We start from the raw sequence: 23965 nt of genomic DNA on the forward strand, positions 1-23965 counted from the left end.
GTGGTGTGTGTGTGTGTGTGTGTGTGTGTGTGTTTCAGTTAAATGAAGTACAACAGAGAGCAGCAACATGATTATTATTTCTAGCACACACTGAAATGTGTAGCAGTGAGATCAGATTCTGCGTCTCATGCTTTCAATCCTAATGAAATGATTGTGTCTAATGCAGTGTATTTCTTTTGTTTCAGCCACTCTGGGATCACTAGAGTTCACTTTACTGTACGACCAAGGGAACAACAGCCTCCACTGCAGCATTATCAGAGCCAAGGTAGCTTCAGCGTTTTCATATATTCATAATAGAAGCCTCGCACACTGAAGCAAATTCATATACTGTCTTTGTGGGCTAATTATGGTGTTATATTACTGAGATATGTATTTATTATGATACTTGATACTTGATTATTTTAATTTGAATGAGTTGGATATTCAGTCCTGTACTGGAGCTTTTCACAGTTTTGTCACAGTTATGAACGCTCTTCATAGGACATTATGACAAAAACCAAAAATCAAAGTCAGTTTGAAGATTTATAAATATTATATGTGCTAGTCTTTAAGTCTCTGGGGTATATTTGTAGAAATAGCCAGCAATACATAGTATGGGTTAAATTATGCATTTTTCTTGTATGCCAAAAATCATTAGGATATTAAGTAAAGATCATGTCCCATGAAGATATTTTGTCAATTTTCCTACTGCAACTATAACAAAACTTCATTTTTGATTAGTAGTATGCATTGCTAAGAACTTCATTTGAACAACTTTAAAGGTGTTTTTCTCAATTTTTTGATTTTTTTTGCTCCCTCAGATTCCAGATTTTCAAAGAGTTGTATCTCGGTCAAATATTGTCTTATCATATCAACCCACACATCAATGGAGAGATGATTTATTCAGATTTCAGATGATGTTTAAAACTCAACTTCAGGAAGTTGACTCTTAAGACTGGTTTTGTGGTCCAGGGTCACAGATGAGTAATGTTGCACTGTGCTTGATTTCTATGTTGTGACAGAATTTGAAGTTATTGTAATATTTTCTGGTAGGGACTGAAACCGATGGATTCGAACGGTCTGGCAGATCCTTACGTCAAGCTTCATCTGTTACCGGGTGCAAGCAAGGTGAGATCATGAGCTGTTTCCTTCACCAATAATAACTCTGAATAATGTCTGTAATGTTTACTGTAGCAACACTTTTGTAAAGGACCCTTTCGACAGACACTATGGTTATGTGAAAATAACCATATGAGCCATTTTCCCAGGACGCGTCCTTGCCAGGATTTCTATATTGCCTATAACATCCAAAATAGTTTGACCAATAACATGCAGGTATGGTACATAATCAGCCAATTGTGGCGTGCAATGCAAATACACGTACATGTTAGGTGCTCCGCTCTCTATAGCTCTTATGAAATTCATACAATGATCGATCTGCACAGCACTAACAGCCAAAATCTGGATATTTTAGGCAATATAAAAATCCTAGCAAGGACGCATATGGTCACCCTAAATATGGACAATCTAGTGATCAACATCCACAAACCTGTAATGCATTACCCATCAGTGATTATACTTGGACAATTAATTGTAAACTTTACAGTGGCATGGATTTTGCATTTTGTATTGAATTGCTGTATGATATACAATGCCTGATATAAACTCACTGCTGTGTGTTACAAAGTCAGAATGGGGAGCTATAAACTTATTATATAAGAAAACATCAGAATTATGAGATGACTTTCCCCCTAATTGTAATTAAATATCTCACAATTCGGAGAAAAGAAGTCACAGGATATAAACACAAATTGCAAATTGCAAAAAAAAAAAGTCAGAAGTGTGAGATAAGAGTATTTTTTTTATCCCATGTTGGGAAAAACGTCTGTAGTTTATTCTATTCTACTCAAGTAATGAAGGTTAAACAAAGCATGTTTGCTGTCAATGCAGTCAAATAAACTACGCACCAAGACGCTGCGCAACACTCGCAACCCTTGCTGGAACGAGACGCTGGTGTACCACGGGCTGACAGACGAGGACATGCAGCGCAAGACCCTCAGGTTTCACATGCTTCTCTTACGCTACAAACTGATGCTTGCTCATTTTAATTTGGGATTACACCATCTGTGATAATGAACTGAATCGAATGATTTGGTTCAGTGTGGGGGGGGAACATTTAGTTATATAGATATCTTCTCAAAAGGGATAATGAAGAGAAACGTCTTGTAGACTCAGCTGTAAGTGGAAAGGAATAAAGACATTATGGTCAACTTAATTTAATGCTCTGGGAGTGATAACTGTGTGTATGTTTACCCGTTTTATTACAGGAAATATTAGTAAAATCAGTCTGAAATTGAATTATTTCCAATACTGTATGCTTGAGATGGGCCGAATTATATTGACTATCATCAGAGTATTCTTTCCACATCTGAAATAAAACAACTTAATATGGATGAAGCTGATAATATAACATTAGTGAAACATTATGCATATGTTTCTGAGTTAACATGCACAGTTTAGTATTATTTAGATAACATAATTTGTAAATATTTCGATTTATCAGTTTGTTTGTTTTTCAGATATTCAGTGTTTTATTATTATTTTGGTTTTAGTTTTACATTTAGTGTTACATTTATTAACCTTTCGAGGGGTTTTATTTGTGCAGAATATCTGTCTGTGATGAAGACAAGTTTGGGCACAATGAGTTCATCGGAGAAACCAGAGTCGCGCTGAAAAAGCTCAAGATCAATCAGAAGAAGAACTTTAACGTGTGTCTCGAGAGGGTTGTGCCGGTCAGTGTTGTCTACACATAATATATACGTACAAAATATATACATCTTTCAAATATTTTCAAAATATATACTCTCTTTCCCTTTAGACAAAAAGATCATCGACTGCAGGCGGTGCTCGAGGAATCACCCTCTACGAGGATGAGGTGAATGCTTAAGATCTTATTTATAAGGGTATACCAAAATATTAACATCACCTAACACTATATTTGCATTAAGATTAAGATTAAGGTCGCATTGGCTTTACAGATTAGGACCTGTCTGCCTTGGATGCATTGTGATTTACATTATTCTATGTTCTGTGTAACTATACAGACTAATTATATAGCCTTGTGAAAAAGACGTACACTGAAGTACTTAAGTACTTTTTAAAAGAATGCCAACTACAGAAATAATATGCTTAAGTTTGGGCTGAATATAATGTTTTTTGAAATTAATGTATGGTAGTTTCAATTTATATTAAATGCACCTCGCTTAACTTTAGTGTGCGTTTTCGAAAGTACATTTTATATGTAATTTCATAATTACTTCTATTGTCATTGAAATATGGTTGAAGTACTTCTGAATGTACTGACAAGTGTTTATGGTAAACTAAAATATGCTTTCATGTTATTTATATTAAAACTGGTGATGCATTTATTTAAATATATTTGTTTCTGTATTTAAATAAATGTATTTTATTTAGTACATTTAAATTTATTAACTTTAAATGTGATATCAACAACGCACTACAGTTAAAATTAAAAGTACTTTACATGTGCTTAAGTATGTTAGTCAGCAATAAGTGTACTTCTTTAAGCATGTCAAAAAATCATTAAAACATTTAATTTGACATTATTATAAAGTGCACTTTTTAAAAGTGTAAAGTTGGGTATATTTGTAGCAATACCCAAAAATACATTGTATGTGTCAAAATTATAAAATTTTCTTTTATGCCCCAAATCATTAGGATATTAAGTATATGTTCCATGAAGATATTTTGTAAATTTCCTACTGTAAATATATTAAAACTTCATTTTTGATCAGTAATATGCATTGCTAAGAATTCATTTGGACAGCTTAAAGGTGATTTTCTCAATATTTAGATTTTTTTATCTCAGCTAAATATTTCCGTTATCAATGGAAAGTTTATTTTTATTATTCATTTTTCAGATGATGAATAAATCTCAGTTTTGTGCTCCAGGGCCACAATTAAGTGCACTTCTTTTTCACAAGGGTATCATTAACTGAGGTTTACAGATGAGACCTTTTCACACTAGAGCTTTTTCATGCACTGATTCCATTATTTTGTGCATCCTGTGTATGTTGGACATCAGCTGCATATACTAATAGCAAAATAATTAACAACCATGTGCATTTATAGAATAAGGTGCTTCTACAATAAGTAAGTGTGCAACACTCATTATCACATTGTTTGTGTACATGTGTAGACTGGGAAGGACGGCTCTGAGCTGGAAGAGAGAGGACGGATCCTGATATCCCTCATGTACAACACTCAGCTGGGTCGCCTCATCGTAGGCGTTATACGCTGTGTTCACTTAGCAGCAATGGACGCCAATGGGTATTCTGATCCTTTTGTCAAAATGTGAGTTTCTCTCTGTCAAACTCAATATTTATATACATTACATTTTCTATAGGTTTAGGAAACACTCGTATAATTGAAAAAAAAAACTAAATCTAAACTAAAATTTGCTGAAAAGTGCCTCACCCTCAGGTCATCCAAGATTAGGGTGAGTTTGATTCTTCATCAGATTTGGAGAAATCTAGCACTGCATCAGTGTCTCGTCAGTGGATGCTCTGCAGTGAATGGGTGCCGTCAGAATGAGAGTCCAAACAGCTGATAGAAAAACCACAATAATTCACAAACAATCCACTCCAGTCCATCAGTTTTGGAGAAGCAATAATAATAATAATAAAATCCTAACTTCAAGAATGGCTAAAATACGGAAAAATGGAAACATACTTGCAAACATCTTGGATGGCCTGAGGGCGAACAAATTTCCTGCAAATTGTGATTTTTTTTATAAACGAAAATCAACATCTCTGAGTTATTAGGAAAAAAAAATAGTGCTATCCAATGATTAATCACGATTAATTGCATCCAAAAGAAAAGTTTTTGTCTACATAATACAGGTGCTGGTCAAATATCAGTTTATACTGTGTATGTTTATAATCTATATATATAAATACACACACATGCATGTTCGTATTTAAGAAATGTTTTATATTTGTATATAAAAAGCATTTTTATATAATATAAATTATATACAAATAAATAAATACATGCAAATATTTTCACAATATGTTATGTATGAGTGAGTATTTATATATACATAATAAATTTACACAGTACAACACATATATTACATAAAACATTTTTTAATTCGGATGCGATTAATCGCGATTAATCGTTTGACATTGCAAATTTGTTTTTAAATATAATATAATTCTTAATGAATCTGTAATAGGATTGTTTATTTCTGTACTTTTGTAAAAGTGCTTGAAAACTATGGTATATTTCTATGAACGGATATAGATGCCTGAAACCTGATATGGGGAAGAAAGCAAAGAACAAAACGCAGACCAAGAAGAAAACACTCAACCCTGAGTTTAATGAGGTATGCTGTCCACCTGAAACGATGACACATACATGTAAAAACAGTGTCACCTGGTTATTCGTACACAACTACTAATTATTTCAGTTCAGGAGCAGGAGCCATTTTTATCTTAAGGTTATGACACGACTCACTTTAATAATTCATCTCTGTCCACATTTGATTCAAATCTGAGATGACGGTGTGTTCTTGTGTTCAGAAGAATCAATACTCAAAACCATGAACAGCAATGCAGCAAATAGCCAATAATATTAATACTAGCAAAAAGTCATCAAAAACGTGAATGCATTTTGACAAGAAAATACGTATAAACAGTGTCAAATTTCACCACTTTCAAAATATTTGAATCTACTGACAGCACTAGCAAATATATTAATGTCTAATAATGTGGTCCAACACTGCAGCAGTGTGAAGCTTTGTTTATTGTTTATTATGATGTGTCTCTGTCTTGTCATGCAGGAGTTCAGCTATGAAATTAAGCATGGAGAGCTGGCCAAAAAGACCCTTGACATCTCAGTATGGGACTATGACATTGGCAAAAGCAATGACTATATAGGTATTTCCTTTTTTTGCAGCAACAATATTACTGATCAAACGTACCGGTATTTAACAATGTAATTTAAACCCATTAAAATGCAGTTGTAAATCACTTTTTAAAACTCGTTCCATTATTACCCCAAAGCAGATTGAGCCTCATTTAGCAATGTCCACTTGTTATCCTTAGAAGATGTTGATATATGTGTCTAGATTTGTCATTATGCTTCAATCTGACCATATATTGCCATAATTTCATTACTGACTTTCATTTCATATTCAGAATGCAATTGAATGTAATATTTGTAAATGTTTTAGTAGCTTGTGACCCTGGACCACAAAACCAGATTTGTGCATTCAAATAAATACGCTTTCCACTTATGCATGGCTTGTTAGGATCGGACAATATTCATTTGAGACTCAAGACTGCTGTTGTGCTCCAGGATCACGATTATTAAATGTGTATTTTTATTACACACTGAACGTGTTAACACAGCTAATATTTCTCGATCAGGAGGCTGTCAGCTGGGTATCACTGCCAAAGGTGAGCGTCTGAAGCACTGGTACGAATGCCTCAAGAACAAAGACAAGAAGATCGAGCGCTGGCATACTCTGCTCAACGAGAATCACGTCTCCAGTGATTAGGCTCTTGAAGCGTTCTGCATGCCTTTAAGTTCTACTCGGCCCGTTTTACAACTCCATTGCCCTCCACTAACTGCATATCCTGAGCTATAGCGATCTCGCTCTTGTCTGGCTGACACGAGAAACAAACCGTGATGTCTGGAGCTCTTCTGTTCACTGTGACCCACACAGACGTCTGTAGGTTAGCACTGAAGTGTTAAAGAACTGCACAAAGACCTTCACTAATCCGGCCACAGTAGCATTGTGATTTTAGTTCTAGTTTAAGAACAACTGTAGAAACTCCAAATAATTATCTTGTTGTGGGAATGCGTTAGTGTAATATTAAGTCTCTTAGCAATCTCTCTGAATATAAAGCACTTGGAAAGTATTTCTCCTTAAAAAAAACCTAAAAAACTAAAAGAGGCCGATACAGAATGTAAAAGCCCTATTTAAACCAGTCTCAGATTGTTTACAGGCCATGCAGAATGTCAGGTAAAATTATTAATTCTATTTAGCGACTTGTTTAAATACCTTCAACATCAGATTTACGCGAGGCAATGTTATTTTCGTTTCACTGATACGCTATAGTTGTTTTGTTTTTTGTTAGATTTTATTTTTATATTTTGAAAAACTATCATTTTTAGATTTCACTTTCATTTTAGTTCAAGTTTTAACAATTTGGCTTTTAGTTTTTGCCATTTTTTAAATGTCTATATATATATTTTTATACATTTTTGTGTATTAGTTAAAAAAAATTATAGTGTTTTACTACTAGAAGTTGAACAAACAAAATAAAAAGTCAAGTAACAGTTTTAAGTTTTTTTTTAGTTTAATTTTAATGGTTTTAATTTTAGTTAGCTATCTGAGGTCAAAAGAAGCAGCTAGTTGTTTCAGACAAGCAACATGTAGAGATGTTTACACAGCACAGATACGACTAAACCTAAAGAATGTCCAAACTACAACATTATCTGTTTGCCAATGATACATTCAGACTTCGCTTCGAGTCTAATGAATGTGATTTTGTAACACATTGCCTGTTACGTCTGGTTTACAACTACATTATTACTGTATGTAAGCACACTCTTCAAACATGCATCCTATTTATGGTCTATAATGTGCTGAAAATACAATTGCCTTGTGTGAAGAAAACCATGAATCCATGGAGAAATGGAATAGGAAAGACTAAAAATAGTCCACTGCATCATGTGGCTGTGACACAAGCCAAGAAAAAATGTGAACACTGAAAGGAAAGCACAGTTACAATGGAGTGACCTCCACATTTCTATTCTTTGCTGTTATTATAACCAGCTCTTATGCATGAGAGTGTCTTAGATCATAGTGAGTACCATTCTTTTGCTTTGTATAATTTAATCCCAGTAGATGAAATTACCGTTTACCAATAAACACTTGGTGGCGACACTTCCGGGTTTCTCAGGAACCCCAAAACAGAGATGCTTTACATTATATTACTTACACCTGAGCTGGAAGAGACTGAAGAGAGACGCCACATTTACAAAACTCAAATGCGCAAATTATTATAATTCACCAAAATGATCTGCTCTAATGCAGAGTTTCAGGTCTTAACTCGCTCTTTTATTTATTTTTTAATCACAAATTAGGATTTGAAAAGGTATTAAAATGGAGCAAATAGATATTCTTCAAAGTGAATGCATAGAATTGTGGCATTAAATGCTGAATACAAAAAAATAAAAAATAAATCTTCAGAGTTTTAGTTTGTTTTCCGATGCAGATATCTTCCATGTATCGAGATGGATTTACTACAGATGCTAATTAAACAGATTAAGTCTTGTTTTCTGAGAAATTGAATGAAATAAAGTCAGTTAATGCTAAAAACCAGAACAAATATCTTCCAACGGAGGGATGTTTGGTACATACTTGTTCTCGTTTTAATCATAAACTTACTTCATGTTGATCAATTCCTCATAAAACAAATGTAGCTTGATTTAAAATTCTTCAGACATTTGCGTCAAAACCATTGATTAAAAATATTATTTTTATATTTATGCATTTGGAGACCACATTTATGTATCATGTTCCGTTTAATTTATTCCTTAAGTTTTCTTTACTTGGTCTTCAAAGTTATTAAAAAGCCTTTAATTGATTTTCATTAAACCTGCAGAAATGCTGTATTATAACCCAGTTTGCCCACAGCTGCTGGCTTCATGCAAAGTATAGCAAAATCTGATGATTGCGGTGTCAATATATTTTTATATTTCATATTCTACATGGCATCTGGTCCTAACACCAAATAACCATCAATGACTGTGAAAGGATATTTGAAGGAAAACGTTTCAAAGCTGAAAAAAAGAGTATTTTGAATGCTGCACGTAATTTTACAGTGTTATCAAGTCAATATCAAATATTATTATTTACAGTATATGGTCAAATGTATATTCAAGCAATAAAAATGCATTGCTTATCTGATTTGACCTTTTAACTAAGATATATATATATCTATCATGTCTCAGGCTTTAGAGGTATGTGAGGATGTGCATTTACTGTCTTGTTGCACGTTCGACAAATAAATGACTAAAGCTATCTATAAATCTGAGAATAAAGAGTACAGTGAAGGGAGAAACCGGAAGTGTGGTCACCCATTGTTTGACATTACAACAGATTTTAAAGGGTTCATGCCACGAGGAATCACATTTCCTCTGTATTTTCATATATAAGAGATCACTGTATTATAAAAACACTAAGTCCGAGAACATAACACATCTTCCAAAAAGAGCTTTTATTGTTACTTCTATGAAAAAAACTAAACAGAACAACAACAAAAAACCCTGGAAATGATGAGTTATTCTGAATAATTTTGAAAGTCTCAAGACGGCAATCATTTTGGTTAAGACTGGTGCAAAATGCTCACATATTAATGCATTTAGACCATCTTTGAACAAACAACTTTGCAAGTAAATGAACCTTAAGGAATATCAGAATAAATAAAAAAAATGCATGACACGACCCCTAGACTATTTTGTAGTCCAGATCAGTCATTTAGGTTTTTAAAAATAATGAATGTGATCTTGCTGTATTTTTTCACGAAACCTTGTTCACATGCAGATCTATCTATGATATCTGTCATCTGCAAAAAACTAAACATAGCACAGCAGTCTGATACTTTAAGACCATATTTGCCAGTTTAGTTTGTGAATGTTTATTGGTATGAATTTGTTCTTGTTCATTAACGATGCAGTTGTATATATATATATATAGTGCATGTACGTGCACAGCAGGGAAGTGTTTACTGTATGTCTGAAGTCTGCATGTAAAGATTTTACTTGGAGTTCAAAACACAGAGGCCAATAAAAGTCGATATAACTGCAGTTATTTGTCAACTTCATTTATATGCACATTACATAATACTTTAAAGATTTCTTTTTTTTTCAAGTAAAGCTTTGCTTCATTTATCAAGAAAAGTTGATACACTGAATTACGAATAAATGAATGAAAATGTCAAATGATTGGAATTTTCTATCATCTGGAGTGGCATAAGTTTGTGAAAATACAATCATTTCAATTTTACTCATTTTAGATTTTTGGAAATTATAGACAAACACAATCTGATGAAACTAAGTTACTTTTCACATGCAATTTCTTGTAGAGCCTTAACAGAAAAATATCCACTAAACATTTTCTGTAGCTCTCATGACACTTCTGAACGATTTCTCTGTTTCAGTTTATCAGACCTAAGTCAGGTTGAGATTCATTTTATCGAACATTTATTGAATTTTACATGTTTGAAAACATTGCTGAGGTATAGATCTACAGTCTTTACAAATGACACACACTGTATAAAGGTCACAAGGTTCAAAAGTGTTTTAGTAATTTGCCTACTTCGTGTTTTTTCTTTGCTGTTTAGTTCAGCTGAACAGTATGTTGTTAAACATTATTGAATGCTGTACTTCTGTCCCTGTTTTAATTCCTGTTGATGGTGAAATATGTCGTCTTGATAGCGCAGCTCTCTTTAAGTCATTTCACAACATCTGAATTGGCTTAAGGCCTCACAAAATCCTTCTGTCGTGTTTCTTGCGATTCATTTAGGAGTTTTCAAATATTTGCTATAGAAAAGGCTGCATAAATATTGACATACTGACGTATAATTGCGCTGGCAAATATTTTAGGGCACATGCCAGACAATTAGTCCTAGACATGCTAGACATGAGTCCACCCATTCTCTAAAACACGAATACAGAAATAGACCTCAATTTGCAATGAAATTTTCATTTGGAAATTTAGAGAATTCATTTATATTTCTATTATTAATAATTATTCTGCTAATCTTTGTGTTTATATATTTAAACTATCATTAATTAGTTTTATTAGACTTCAGTGCAAAGCACAATAAAATTCAAAATACAGGCTAATATTACACAGCTAATAAAATCCACAACCTTATCTATTTATCGGCACAAAGTATTTTTTCTTAAGGTTTTATGAAGATGAACTTGAGATTTTAAGAGCAAGTAAAGAAAATTTAAGGATCAAAGTGAGAGGAATACAATATATCAATATGTTCAATCAATCAGTCAGTAAATATCTACAGAGCACAAAATGAGTTGTAGCAAGACTTCAAGTTTAAGTTTCAAGTTGTTTAAAAATTCAACTTCCAACAGATCTACATTACTTAAATTTTTTTTTGCAGAAAAGAAAGCAAAAAGTGCTGTTCTTCCTGTGTTTTTTGTCTTGTTTTCAAGCACAAATATCCAAAGATTCTTAAATTAAGATTCATTGAGAAGCAAAATGACTTGTTTCAGAGAAACTTATCTAAATTAACTCAGTTTCTGATAAAAACAAAACAAAATCAAATGTCTGACTAATGGTCTCAGAAACGCCCTGACAGATATTTGCTCTTGTTTTAAGCAAACCTTAATTTTGATCTATATTGTAGAAACCAAGACTTTAACTATCTTCATTTTTCATCTCAAATAAATGTTTTTAAGGAAATGTAGATATTTGTATAGGAAAACATGACAAAAACACAGAGGCAGTCCATGCAACATTTAATGCCATGACTATGAATTTAAGACTTTGTTCTTCAAACTTTATAAGACCTTAATTTATGGAAGGGCACCTTAAAGACTTTTTAAGACCTGCAGAAACCTTAAAAACTGCACTGAACAAAAATAATATGCATATTTGTGAGCTAATATAATAGGACCAAGTCTACTAAACTCAGGCAGGCAACTTTTATTGGATCAACCAGTGGCACCCTTCATCTTATGTGTTTCAGTTTTAATCCGTTTTTAAAACATTTACATTACATCAAGATTTAGTAATTTACCAGATGCTTTTATCCAAAGTTACTTACAAATGAGGACAATGGAAGCAATAAAATAAATAACTAATAAAAAAATAGCAATGATATATAAGTTCTATAACATCAATGCCTTTAATTTATGCGAGCAGCTATTGGTAGCGAGTGTAAACTGATAAACAGTGGTGTGACGTGTATTCGTTTTGGCTCATTAAAAAATAATCTTGCTGCCACATTCTGGATTAATTGAAAAGGTTTGATAGAATTGGCTGGAAGACCTGCCGAGAGGGCATTGCAATAGTCCAGCCTGGACAGAACAAGAGCTTGAACAAGGAGTTGTGCTGCATGTTCTGAAAGAAAGGGCTTGATCTTCTTGATGTTGAATAAAGCACATCTGCAGGATCGGACAGTTTAAGCAATGTGGTCTGAGAAAATCAGCTGAACATCAATCATAACTCCAAGGCTTCTAGCTGTTTTTGAAGGAGTTATGGTTGATGTGCCTAACTTGATGGTGGAATTGTGATGAAACGATGGGTTTGCTGGAATCACAAACAGTTCTGTCTTGGCAAGAATCAAAAATGAAAAAGGAACTCCAAGGCACTCTCAATTACAAAAGTAAATAAGCCTTTATTATTATGGCTTGGTCACATTAACCTTCTAAAAAACTCCAACGCGTTTCGGCTACATGCCTTCTTCTGGGAGTTAAACAGATCTCAAACAAACAAAGTTTCTTATGAACTAACAGTCCACCAATCAGAAGTCTATATCTGTCAACTGTGGTGCTAAGGTTACAATTGTAAGTACACACAAGAGACAGCAGATGTCATCATTTCCACTTCTTAACAAATCAATTAAGTACATACAAAAACTAACTTCATGAAAGGACCATATCTGTACCCAACACGGTGACCCATAAAAGTAAAATACAAGCATAGTATATAAATTTCAAACCACCATAGGACAACAGAACATCAAAGATATACAATAAGGTCAAGTTTCTTTATTCAAGCCTGGATATTTAGTAGCCTGTAGGCAAGGTTGAGTTGTAGGTGATGGTCCATCATCCAGGAAGAAATGTCAGTTAGACAAGCTGAGATGTGAATAGCTACCGTCGGATCATCAGGATGTAATGAGAGGTAGAGTTGAGTGTCATCAGCATAGCAGTGGTATGAAAAGCCATGTTTCTGAATGACAGAACCTAATGATGCCATGTAGACAGAGAAGAGAAGTGGTCCAAGAACTGAGCCCTGAGGCACCCCAGTAGTTAGATGTTGAGACTTGGACACCTCACCTCTCCAAGATACTTTGAAGGACCTATCTGATAGGTAAGACTCAAACCACTGGAGTGCGGTTCCTGAGATGCCCTTTGTCAGTAGGGTTGATAGTAGGGCTGTAGTACTCGAGTCCGGTCTTGGACTCGAGTCCGGACTCGAGACATTTTTCTGTCGTCTCGGACTTGTCTCGGACTCGTTGAATTTGCACTCGGACTTGGCCATTGGACTCGCCAAGTCTTCTAGTTGGTCTCGACCGAGTCCAGCAAAAAAATAAAATAAAAAATGTCTCCTTCAAAACAAAACCACATTTGCATGATGTCGCGACTGAAAATGTGTGGAAAACGCTAGGCGCGCCGCTCTCCTTATTTCCAAAGCACTCTGTAATCTGCGCTCGCGCTCCAGTGGCGTCTGCTGTTGCTGGGCAACCATGACCCGCTCTCCATGATGACGCAGAAGTTTCAGCAAAGAATAAATGGATTTCCAGCACTAAACATCCCTTGCAGTAGCTCTGCTAATAGATTCATTTAAAAAATGGCTATCCTTGAACAACTATGATCATCTGTTTCTCCATCTTAGTGTAAGGGGCACTTTTTATAATGTAGAGTGAAGTGCTGCCTTTCTAAGGAACTTTTCACAAGAGGAGTAGACAAATGAAAGTACCAGGATAGTTTACTCAGAACATATAGCCGGCATTTATTGAACATCAAATATCAACCAGTATAACCTTGTTTATCCTTTTTTTGTTGTGAAATCAGTATTCCTCTTAGTCTTAAATTTTTTCACACAAATTGAAAAAAAAAATAAAATAAAATCCCCTCAGAGCTCTGATGAAATAACCTCAAAATAATAAACCAAAGTCCATCTACCCGGGTAGTATGCTTTTTTTTTTTTTAGTGTGGTGGAATCTCGCGCTTATCTGTACGAAGCAATGGAGAATGGGTAAGTAGAAGCAGTTCGTGTTGCAGGCCAAACGATGCTCACGCCCTCTGCTCTTCTGCCTCACGTGTCCGATGGTGAATTTGTCCAATGGAACACTCTCTCTCTAATCCTGCATCCCAAAAAAAACCAACCTGCATAGCAGGGCAACATTCAATTACTCTCTCGATAAATTTGACCAGATCTGGAAATATAACTCATATTCATGAGTTCATTCTACTATAGTAGCTTAAATTCTTATTTTCAATCTATACATTCAAGGCATACATGAAACTCGAGCACTAGCATACCACGTAATAACGTGGCTTTAACACAACATGAAATAACATTTCAAATCATTAAACTCATGTTCAACTCCGATTGGTTTTTAGCTTATGCAGTACATATCTCATCAATACATTTTCACACAATGCATTTTACAACTGAGTTACAGCAAAATAGAAAAATAAAGATAACTTTTACGTGCTCAACTCAATCACATCTATCACACTGTGTCTGCTAGTAGCACAAATGACAAACACGTGTGAAACACTCACCGGAGAAAAATCACACAAGTAGGTAAACTCCTTGACGTAATTTCGACCCTTTGCTCTATTATTCCTGCCTTAGAAGTAGGTTTGGTGAGAAAAACCCGTTTAACTAGCTCTTAAATGTAATTTTACTTTTTTTTCTCAATGTGGAAAGTCTAAATGGGGCTTCAGCTCACTATCGTTCTGCTGTTCGCGATTCTTCGGTCTTCTTCTCTTAGGAATCAGTGTAGCAGTTTTTCCTCTGTGCAGCGCCACTGCTGCCACCTATTGGACAATTACTGCGTGTAGGGATAACATGACTAAAAGCAATCAATAAATCAGACATTAAACTAGAATAACGTAATCCTGTTAATAGGCTATTTTCGAGTGGGTTACATCAGCTTTCAGTATTGTTCCGGGAAAGGATGTGCATGACCAGTGAGTGGTGCACTTACTGCGACCTGAAAAGTTTAGATGTTTCTAATTTAATTTTCTACCTGTTAGATTGTGTTTTACCTACACCTAGATAGCCTTTTTTTTTATCAATAAACGCGTATTAATGTATAGCCTTATGCAACAATTAGTACATATGTACATTTTAAAAACTTTATATATGACATTACATATTTACATTTTCATGTAACAGCCAGTATTTGTATCTGTAACAATCACAATTTTTTTCCTATCTGCATTCGGATACAACATCGTACAGTTACTTGATAAGACTGTTATGACTTTTTATATATTTGTTCGTAGTTATCACTGAACAAGTATGTCGTGTTAAACTGAAATAATTATTAATTTCATGACATGTCATGAAAAAAGTTTAGTGATCATTTGAACACGACTGAATCCATTCAATGCACACATTCTCATTACGCAGAACACTTTGAGCGAGTCTTAATGTTAATGAACTTCACTAAACAGATGTGTGTGTTCCGCGCAAACCAGCAAAAGGTAAATATGCAAACATGTAGGACAAGTAGACAATGTATCCGTATCGAAGCTGATTATTAGCCTACTCTTGAGAGAGAACTGATTTGGTTTTTGAGAGACTGAGACGCGCAGCGCGGCTGTTTGATTGGTGAGCGCGCTGTGCTAATTCCATTCATTCGTATCATGGTAGCCTAAGCTTTCAATATTTGCCTTTTAAATATATACAAATAATATAACGTGTAGCTATGATGTATTATTATAGGTAAAATTACTCTTGCAATGCTCTGATTTCTGAGAGATAAACAGAGAGGCGACAACAATGCGGTGTTTGATTTGCTCTCTTTTCACTCATAAAGTTTACATTCATTCACTTCTGGCGCTGATCCCCTGGCTCACCTGTTATCTAGCAAACACCAGACTGTGTCAGCTTCAGCCGAGTATTCAGGCAGAATTATTCCTTGTGCGTTATTCGTTTTTTAAGCCATTATCCGTGCCATATTCGGCTTCAGGCACAACCCTAATTATTACATTACATATTTTATTTTTACATGCAACATAGATAAGGTCATATAGTAACAGCTCCATGCAATATTGTAATTCTAAAATTCACGTGGTACTTGCAAACACTTTGTATGCTTTATGGTTAATGCATGCTGGAGTAGTCGATTGTTTCCGACAGTGCTCGACTAGTCTATGCAAGCACTAGTACAGTATGACAAAAATGTCGCTGTATTTATGTGCGCATGGCCAGTAGAGCCAAACGTATCCATTCTAGCCTTGCTGCGCGCATTTGTCATATCCCAAGCTTTGCGTGTGTCTGTGCACTGTGCCAATTAGGCATAGTCATATACATTTTTGACCACAGATATAATGTCAACAAAAAATAAAGTACATAAAAATTATTTGACCTTACAGTTCCAAACTTTGTTCTTTTATCCAAGTTTAGCTCCCAGGGTCGGACTGGGGGTAAAACCAGTACTCATTAGCAAGGCCCCAAAGGAAGAGAGGGCCCTTGAAAAGTATGAATCTGAAATATACATTTTTTACCTGGATATTTTCATGGGTGGGGGCCATGGGGGCCCATCAGGACTGCCTATGCATAGGGCCCAGGATCTTGTTTAACGCCCCTGTTAGCTTTAATTATAACACACTTGTAATTATACACACTTGAACCTAATCAAGCTCTTACTAGACACACTAATCTTCCAGGTGTTTTAAGGCCAGTTGGAGCTAAACTTTTCAGGACATTGGCCATCCAGGATGTAGTTTGGAGACCCCTGTCCTACAGAGTTGTTACTTTGCACATGCTTTTTGATCATTACAAATAATAATGTAAAATGATTTTCTTAGAATAGGAGATATGCTTTCTCTCGAATCACAAACATTATCAGTAGTTAAGTATGTGGTCTTGAAGAGGACCCTTTTTTCTTTCATTTGGACTCGGTCTTGGTCTTGGACTTGGACTCGAAACTTTTGGACTTGGACTTGACTTGGACTCGAACCTCTTTGGACTCGGTCTTGACTCGGTCTCGACTAGTCCTGGACTTGGACTTGACTTGGACTCGACAAAGCCGGACTTGACTACAGCTCTAGTTGATAGGAGGATCTGGTGGTTAACCGTGTCAAAAGCAGCGGACAGATTGAGCAAGTATTTAAGATTTGGATTCTGCTCTTGCCAGTCTTAGAGCTTCAACAACTGAGAGAAAGGCTGTCTCAGTTGAATGTCCACTTCTGAAGCCAGATTGGTTGCTGTCAAGGAGGTTGTTCTGTGTGAGAAGACAGAAACTTGGTTGAAAACAGCTCGTTCAAGTGTTTTTGCAATAAAAGGAAGAAGGGAAACTGGTCTGTAGTTCTCTAAAAGAGATGGGTTGAGGTTGGGTTTCTTAAGTAGTGGAGTTATCCGAGCTTGTCTAAATGATGAGCGAAAAACACCAGTGTGGAGGGATGTGTTGATGATGTGAGTGAGAGCAGGTACCACTTCAGAGAACTTCAGGAGAAATGGCTTGAAGGAGATGAGATGGAAGAGGATCAAGCGGGCAAGTAGTAGGGGGATTAGAAAGGATGAGTTTTGAGACTTCTGCCTCAGAGAGTGAAGAGAAGGATGTAAATGAGTGTAAGTTTGCTGGTGATATGAGCTTGACTGATTGTGGTGTGGAAAATTGTGCACTAATATGTGTAATTTTATTAATGAAAAATGTGGCAAAGTCGTCAGCTATTAGAGGTGAAGCCGGAGGGAGAGGAGGAGGACAAAGGAGTGAGGAAAATGTTTTAAAAAGCATGCGAGAGTTAGAAAAATTGTTAATTTTGTTATTGTAGTATGTCATTTTAGCAGTGGAGACATTAGCAGAGAAGGAAGAGAGGAGTGACAACAAGATGTATGAGTGGAGCAGAAAGTATCAGTAGCAATATTAGAGTTAAATGTGTGTGTCATTTTTATTTTAATTTAACTTATTTATTGATGTAAACAGGTGATGTTTAATAAGGAGAAGAATAGACAATATAAGCAAAAGTGTAAAGTCAAGGACCATTATTGGTAATCAGTCTTTTTGGCTGGTAAACACATGCAGAGATTTGCAGGAATGTCCTGCCAGTTAAAATGAGGGAAATATGTCAAGTTAACAAATATCGTAAAAAAGCTTAATTATCAAGAATAATTTTTGTGCTTTCTTTTAAGTATGATCTTATATTTTTAACTTCCATAAATCAAAAAACAAACAAACAGATAAATGTCATTTTGCTTATATTAGTTAGTACCTCAAATTTTTTGACATTTGTAAAAAAAATTCACAAGAACAAGTATATAATATTCTACTCTCTTATCCAGCGGGGGAAAATGGTGCATAAAAAAAAGTAAAAACTTAAGAGTAAATTTCACAAATAATTATATAAAAAGGGGACATCCTGTAATATACTGGATTAAATGTAGAATAAAAATCACTGAATCATTCCTTTACATAAAATAAAAAGCTATATACCAACCTTATAAATCTACTGTGTGATTAAAACTATTTTATTTCACTTTATTAAAATATGCACTTTAGCAGAATTTGGAATGTTTTCTTTAAAATGTTATATTGTTAATCATTTCACACATTCTTTTTGATCAGAGTGTTAGTGACATTTTGACGCACAGCCTCGCTCGGCTCCTCCTAGGTCTTGACACAAAAGCAGGTGGTATAAAATGAAAAACACGAGCGCTTTCCATCCTCAAACACCTGGAGGATCCACAAATCCACAGGACAAGCATGGGGAGATGCACCAGAATGGTCATATGGATGCTTGACTGGAGGTAAAACACTTTGGAATAAGCACCAAACAGACAGGTACGTTCTTTCTTTCATGAATGTAATTTGTTAAGTGAAGTAAACGAAATTGCTGATTCTGTAATGTGAACTTGATTGTTTGATCAGAACAGTTCAATTTTCCAGTTTTACACCTTCTATTGTGACCATGAGCCAGAGATTGAGTTCGTGGTTAAGCAATCCTTAAGAAAGGCATTAGGATTTCCATTAAATATAATAAGAAGGCATTGTGTTGATAATCTCAGTTTGACATTGATCATTGATGCTGGGCTGACATTATTCACAATAAGTACAGTCTCAAGATAATCCATTATATTATTATTCCTTATTTAATTACAATTACATAAATGTTGAATTTCTTTATAGGTTATTTGTCCGGGGGATAAAAATAAACAAAATATGTATCATACAGTGTCACGTGTAGAAATTTTGATACACACAAAAAATTATACACTTTATACACAAATTTGGTGTAAACAATTTTCACTTAGAAATTGCTAGTAAATTTCGCAAATAGGTGCAACACATCAATTAATAGACTGAAAAGAATAGCATTTTCTTGAATAAAAAAAAATCAAATATTTTTATGCTGGAAAAATATCCATCAAAAAAATTAAATGACAGTAAAAGAGTGTAAAATGCTACAGTCAAAACCTGGCAAGTTCCCATTATATATAAAAACTGTAATATATCTAATGGGACATTTAATGTATTTTATAGTAAAATACTGTTAAATACAGTGGAAGTGACAAAGTAAAGAAGTAAAAAGTAAAGAACAAGTAAAAAATGACATTGCCAGAATGCTCTGTTACACTTCACAATTGATGTTTGTAGCATTTGAGGAGAATGACTTACAGTCATAAAAACAACTGTAATTGTTCATCTAGGTGTCAGCTATAATGCACACATTTTACATTTTTAATATTTATTAATATACACTGTATATCATATGTAAATTATGCTACTTTTTCACATTGGCTCAAAAGCAAATTTGAAGCTCAATAGCATTTGAGGGGAAAGACTTACTGTCATAAATCAATTGTAATGTGTTCATTTAGGTGTCGGCTACAATGCACATTTTTAATATTTCTTAAAATAAATTGTAAATCGTTTAGTTTAGGTTTTTTTTCATATTTGAGAAAGGGTGGCACAACAATACAATCCAGCTTAGGACACCCATTTGTCCAGCAGTGGTCCTGTCCACAACACTGATAACAAACACACTCACTACTGCTCCTGGATGGCATTGTCATTGGAGAGACTGGACAGGCTGTGAAATGCAATGTGAAGGATGGGCCGATTTGCTTAAACAAAAACCAAGGACATGAACAGCAGTGCGTTGACTATGACATTAGAGTATTCTGTTGTGTTGGAAAAAAATAGCATCAACACAACACACTGTCCAACCACCATTATAGTTTCAGCAGCTACCATGTCTGTATCACCAACTACAGAACGGCTGGACTTTGGGCGTCCAACAACAGGTCCTAAAGATTTCAGACAGAAATGAAATAAACTGTATTGTGCTGTGCTATCTCAAAATTATTTAAAGACTTTACCCTACCTTTGATCTGTTTGTGTATTATAAATATAAAGATACACTATATGGCCAAAAGTGTACACCCTTCTATAATAAACATTCCACCTTAAAATCTTAATAGCACACAACATTCTAGAGGGTTTGTTAAGAAATCTATAAAATAATATAAATTAATATTATAATAAAATATTTGTAAAATCATAGGGTAATGTTATATCTCATGTCATTGCTTAATCAGTGTTTTCAACCATGGAAAGACATCAATAAAACAGCTTGTAAACAATTTGTTAAGTGATGTTGCATTCACATCATCTTAGCTCTGACAAATCAGTGCATTTGTATGACGAAAGTAAGGTGTGTAGACATTTTATTTCATCTGTTTTGTCTTCACTATATGTTTCCAGAAACCCTCGGCTCTCAGAAACTTGGGACAGCGATGTGAAGTTTGCAGTTCCTCTGATTTCAGAAACACACCTGCACAAGAAAGAGCACTGTTTCAGATTAAAAAGATGACAGGGATTGCACTGAATGTTACTTTAAATATGAAATGTTTATTTCTTAAATGTTTAATTAATTGAAATGTATGTAATCAATAAAAATTATGCTTGGTTAAATTAAACAAAATGCCAGGATAAAATGACCCACTTCTGTCACGAGTCCATCCGCTGGCCACCAGAGGTCAACCTCCCGTTATATTGACTCTCACGTTACACAGACTGTCTGTATCCGGAAACTGACAAGAGCTGCCTTTGGAGGACGCATTCCAAGGTAGGAAGGCATCGAGGCACATCCGAATTCAGTGTTAGCTTCAGTTCCTGTCTCCTGAGATGTCCTCCTCTGGCTGATTTCTGAAGGCAGCATAGATGTGTCCTTCGCTGCCTTTGATATCCCACAATCAAGTGTGTTTTATTCTGTCACAGTTAAGCTGAAAACTAAAGATGGCATCTGAAAGTTGCGGTTGGTGGTCATTTTATGTGTACATTTTTTTTATCAACCTTTTCCCTTTTTGATGTTATTCCTAGTGAGAAATTAATATTGCAGTAATAAGATATTCACTTTACTATCACCAAAAATATCTATATTTTGCTGTAAATCATTTAACTGTTACTCTGCCTTAAAAAATCCAAAATCAGTTTCATGAGGTTCCTTCATGCAAAAACACTGCCTGCAAAGTCATTGCCTCATACGGCAGCGAGGCAGCTGCCTGAGTTTTTGTTTTCATGTCACTCTGGAGGAGTACATTTCCCATCTTCCATTGCACTGATTGCACACAGCTGTAACCAATCGCACACACACTATATTGCACCCTCTCAGCTCCATCTCAAACTGCCGAGGATTGTAAGCATACATTCGTCTCCAAGTGTTAGTTACTCTATGGAGACTGCTCTAGTTTTATATCTAGCCGTAGTCCTGCCCTGCCTGTTTTTATCTCGTGCCTGTCTTTCGGATTACCCTCTTGTCTGTTTGGACTCTGTTTGCACCTCGCCTGGACTATTGCTCACGTTTCTGGATTACCCCCTAGTCGAGCTCTCTGGATACTCTTTGTCTTGCCTGTGTTGTACCTGTGTTGTTGTCCGACCCTTGTTTGTTTCATGACCACTTTTAAATAAAAGTCCTTCATATGGATCCACATGTCTCTCGTTTGTCAGTCCCGTTACAGCTTCTGGGTCTGTCCAAACCTGACCCTGCAAAACAACTCAAATTACTCTTCAGTCTTTATTTATCTATTTATTTATGCATTCTTTTTATTATTAATTAATAAACTAAATAGTTTGTGCTCAGTAAATTTAACACTGAAGGACCAGATTTAACAGTGTGTGCAAGAGCAAACCCTCTTTTCCACTGAGGTCGTATGAACAGTAAAACAGTAATAAAAAAATAAATAATAAAATCTTGAAAAAAGAGTCACTGACATCTTGGATGCCCTGAGGGTCAGTGAAATAACAGCAAATGTCTTAATTGTGTGAACTATCCCTTTAAAGTTGCACAGTTGTCAAACATTACATTTTTAATACAATGTTTTTAATCTGTCATGTGCAAAAACATTTTTACATTTTTCTTTAATGAACTTTAAAAAGACTAAACAAGTTAAACAAATGTTTGCAAACAAACATTTACAAATTGTACTACTGTAGTCAGGAAAAAAAAGAACCAGGTGTTACAGTTCAGCTGAACTGAGTCAAGTAAACTCCAGTCACTGTATTTATACAGCGCTTTTTACTACACGGATTGTGTCAAAGAAGCTTTACAATATTAAACAGAAAAATCATGTGTTGAAGGAACCAAAACTCCATTGTTCTCCTCTGACCAGACGAAACCAGTAGTTCAATTCCAGACTGCAGCAAAGTCAGATTGTGCAGAAGAATCATCTGTTTCCTGTGGTCTTGTCCTGGTGGTCCTCTGAGACAAGGTCTTTACAGGGGATCTGTATCTGGGGCTCTAGTTGTCCTGGTCTCCGCTGTCTTTCAGGGCAGTAGAGGTCCTTTCTAGGTGCTGATCCACCATCTGCTCTGGATACGTACTGGATCTGGTGGCTACGGAGCTCGGAATAAGAGAGAAACACACTAATATTAGCGTAGATGCCACTGAGAACAATAAAGCACATTTTTTTAAAAATTTTAGTAGTAAAAAACTCTAAACATTTACACATATTACCTTAAGTTTTAGTGTTGAAAGACACACACACTGTGTAGTTTCAGGGGAGCGTTCAGTGTTTGGAGCCTTGGAAGGACTGAAAACTTGCAACAATGACAAAGCACCAATAAAACCTTTGGCCACACCCCGAAGGAGAAAGAAACAACCTTAATCTGAAGTTAAACCTGACCCCCAGTAGGTGTTACATAAGCATCCATTTAGTCCTGAAGTAGCTCTAGTCTTCCTCAAGGAAATCAGCCTAAGAAATTATGCACTAGACTGAGTCTAAGACTATTTAAAACCATGACAGAGAAAGCAGATTTGAGTGTAAAGGATAGAATTATCATACACACGTTTATATACATTACTGAGCAAGATATCAGCCAGGTCACTATAAAAGTAGGTCATGGGTGAAGTTGATACCTTTATTCTTAAATTGATCAAAAACTACAGTAAATATTAGAGCTGTATGTCCTTATTTAGACTCGCCTCTCTTTCCATCACAATGTTGCTTTGAAGTCGTAAAGAGGATTTTTCCCAAGACAGCAACACAGGTTTGAAACAGAATTGTTACCAGTCAAAGACAATGTAAAACTGCTGCTTCACAACATTGTTGTGTAACATTAAAAACCCAGATTGAGGAATTCTTGTGTCTGTGACTTTACTGTGAAAACAACATAGCACACACCAGTAAAAATGATATAATAAATATCTTTAATATATTTTTATTGAGTTTTTTTTTTTATTGAGGAACACAACACAGTTTGCTTTCTTAAAGTTTCTCTCTCTCTCCTGTTAGATCCAGTTGACTTTCTTCCTTCAACACATTAGTGCATGAAATAGTCTTTATTTCTCAAAAGAACAACAGAGATTTTAAAGATACCTGATTCTGCCATTTCCTACACTTCCAATCAGCACAACCACGGCCAAATGTGTACAAAGTAAATAATAAAACCATGATTTATTAAGTATTATGTAACATAAGGTTAGAGTAAAGAGTAATGGATCCTGAAAATAGGGT

At 35.1% G+C, this 23965-nt stretch overlaps 1 protein-coding gene and 1 long non-coding RNA gene across 3 annotated transcripts in view; one reads left to right on the top strand and one right to left on the bottom strand.

Annotated features, from left to right (window-relative positions):
- LOC113106390 (rabphilin-3A-like) overlaps positions 1-7182 on the top strand; it is a 17366-nt gene extending 10184 nt beyond the window's left edge. Inside the window, exons 8-16 of one of the 2 annotated variants that reach the window (XM_026268264.1) lie at positions 186-265; positions 1033-1107; positions 1930-2039; positions 2645-2771; positions 2858-2914; positions 4199-4353; positions 5305-5386; positions 5843-5939; positions 6432-7182. In XM_026268264.1, the coding sequence (XP_026124049.1) occupies positions 186-265; positions 1033-1107; positions 1930-2039; positions 2645-2771; positions 2858-2914; positions 4199-4353; positions 5305-5386; positions 5843-5939; positions 6432-6562 (914 nt within the window). In that variant the 3' untranslated portion in view covers positions 6563-7182. The remainder of the gene's footprint in view (positions 1-185; positions 266-1032; positions 1108-1929; positions 2040-2644; positions 2772-2857; positions 2915-4198; positions 4354-5304; positions 5387-5842; positions 5940-6431) is intronic. The other variant, XM_026268263.1, reaches the window with a different exon arrangement.
- Positions 7183-13822: 6640 nt separating this feature from the next.
- Positions 13823-14917, bottom strand: LOC113105319 (uncharacterized). The gene is made up of 2 exons (XR_003292347.1): positions 14560-14917; positions 13823-14157 (listed from the first exon to the last, which is right to left on the bottom strand). It is a non-coding gene; the product is annotated as an uncharacterized LOC113105319 (long non-coding RNA).
- Positions 14918-23965: the final 9048 nt, after the last annotated feature.

Source organism: Carassius auratus, chromosome 7 (genome assembly GCF_003368295.1).
Source record: "Carassius auratus strain Wakin chromosome 7, ASM336829v1, whole genome shotgun sequence".
NCBI lineage: Eukaryota > Metazoa > Chordata > Actinopteri > Cypriniformes > Cyprinidae > Carassius > Carassius auratus.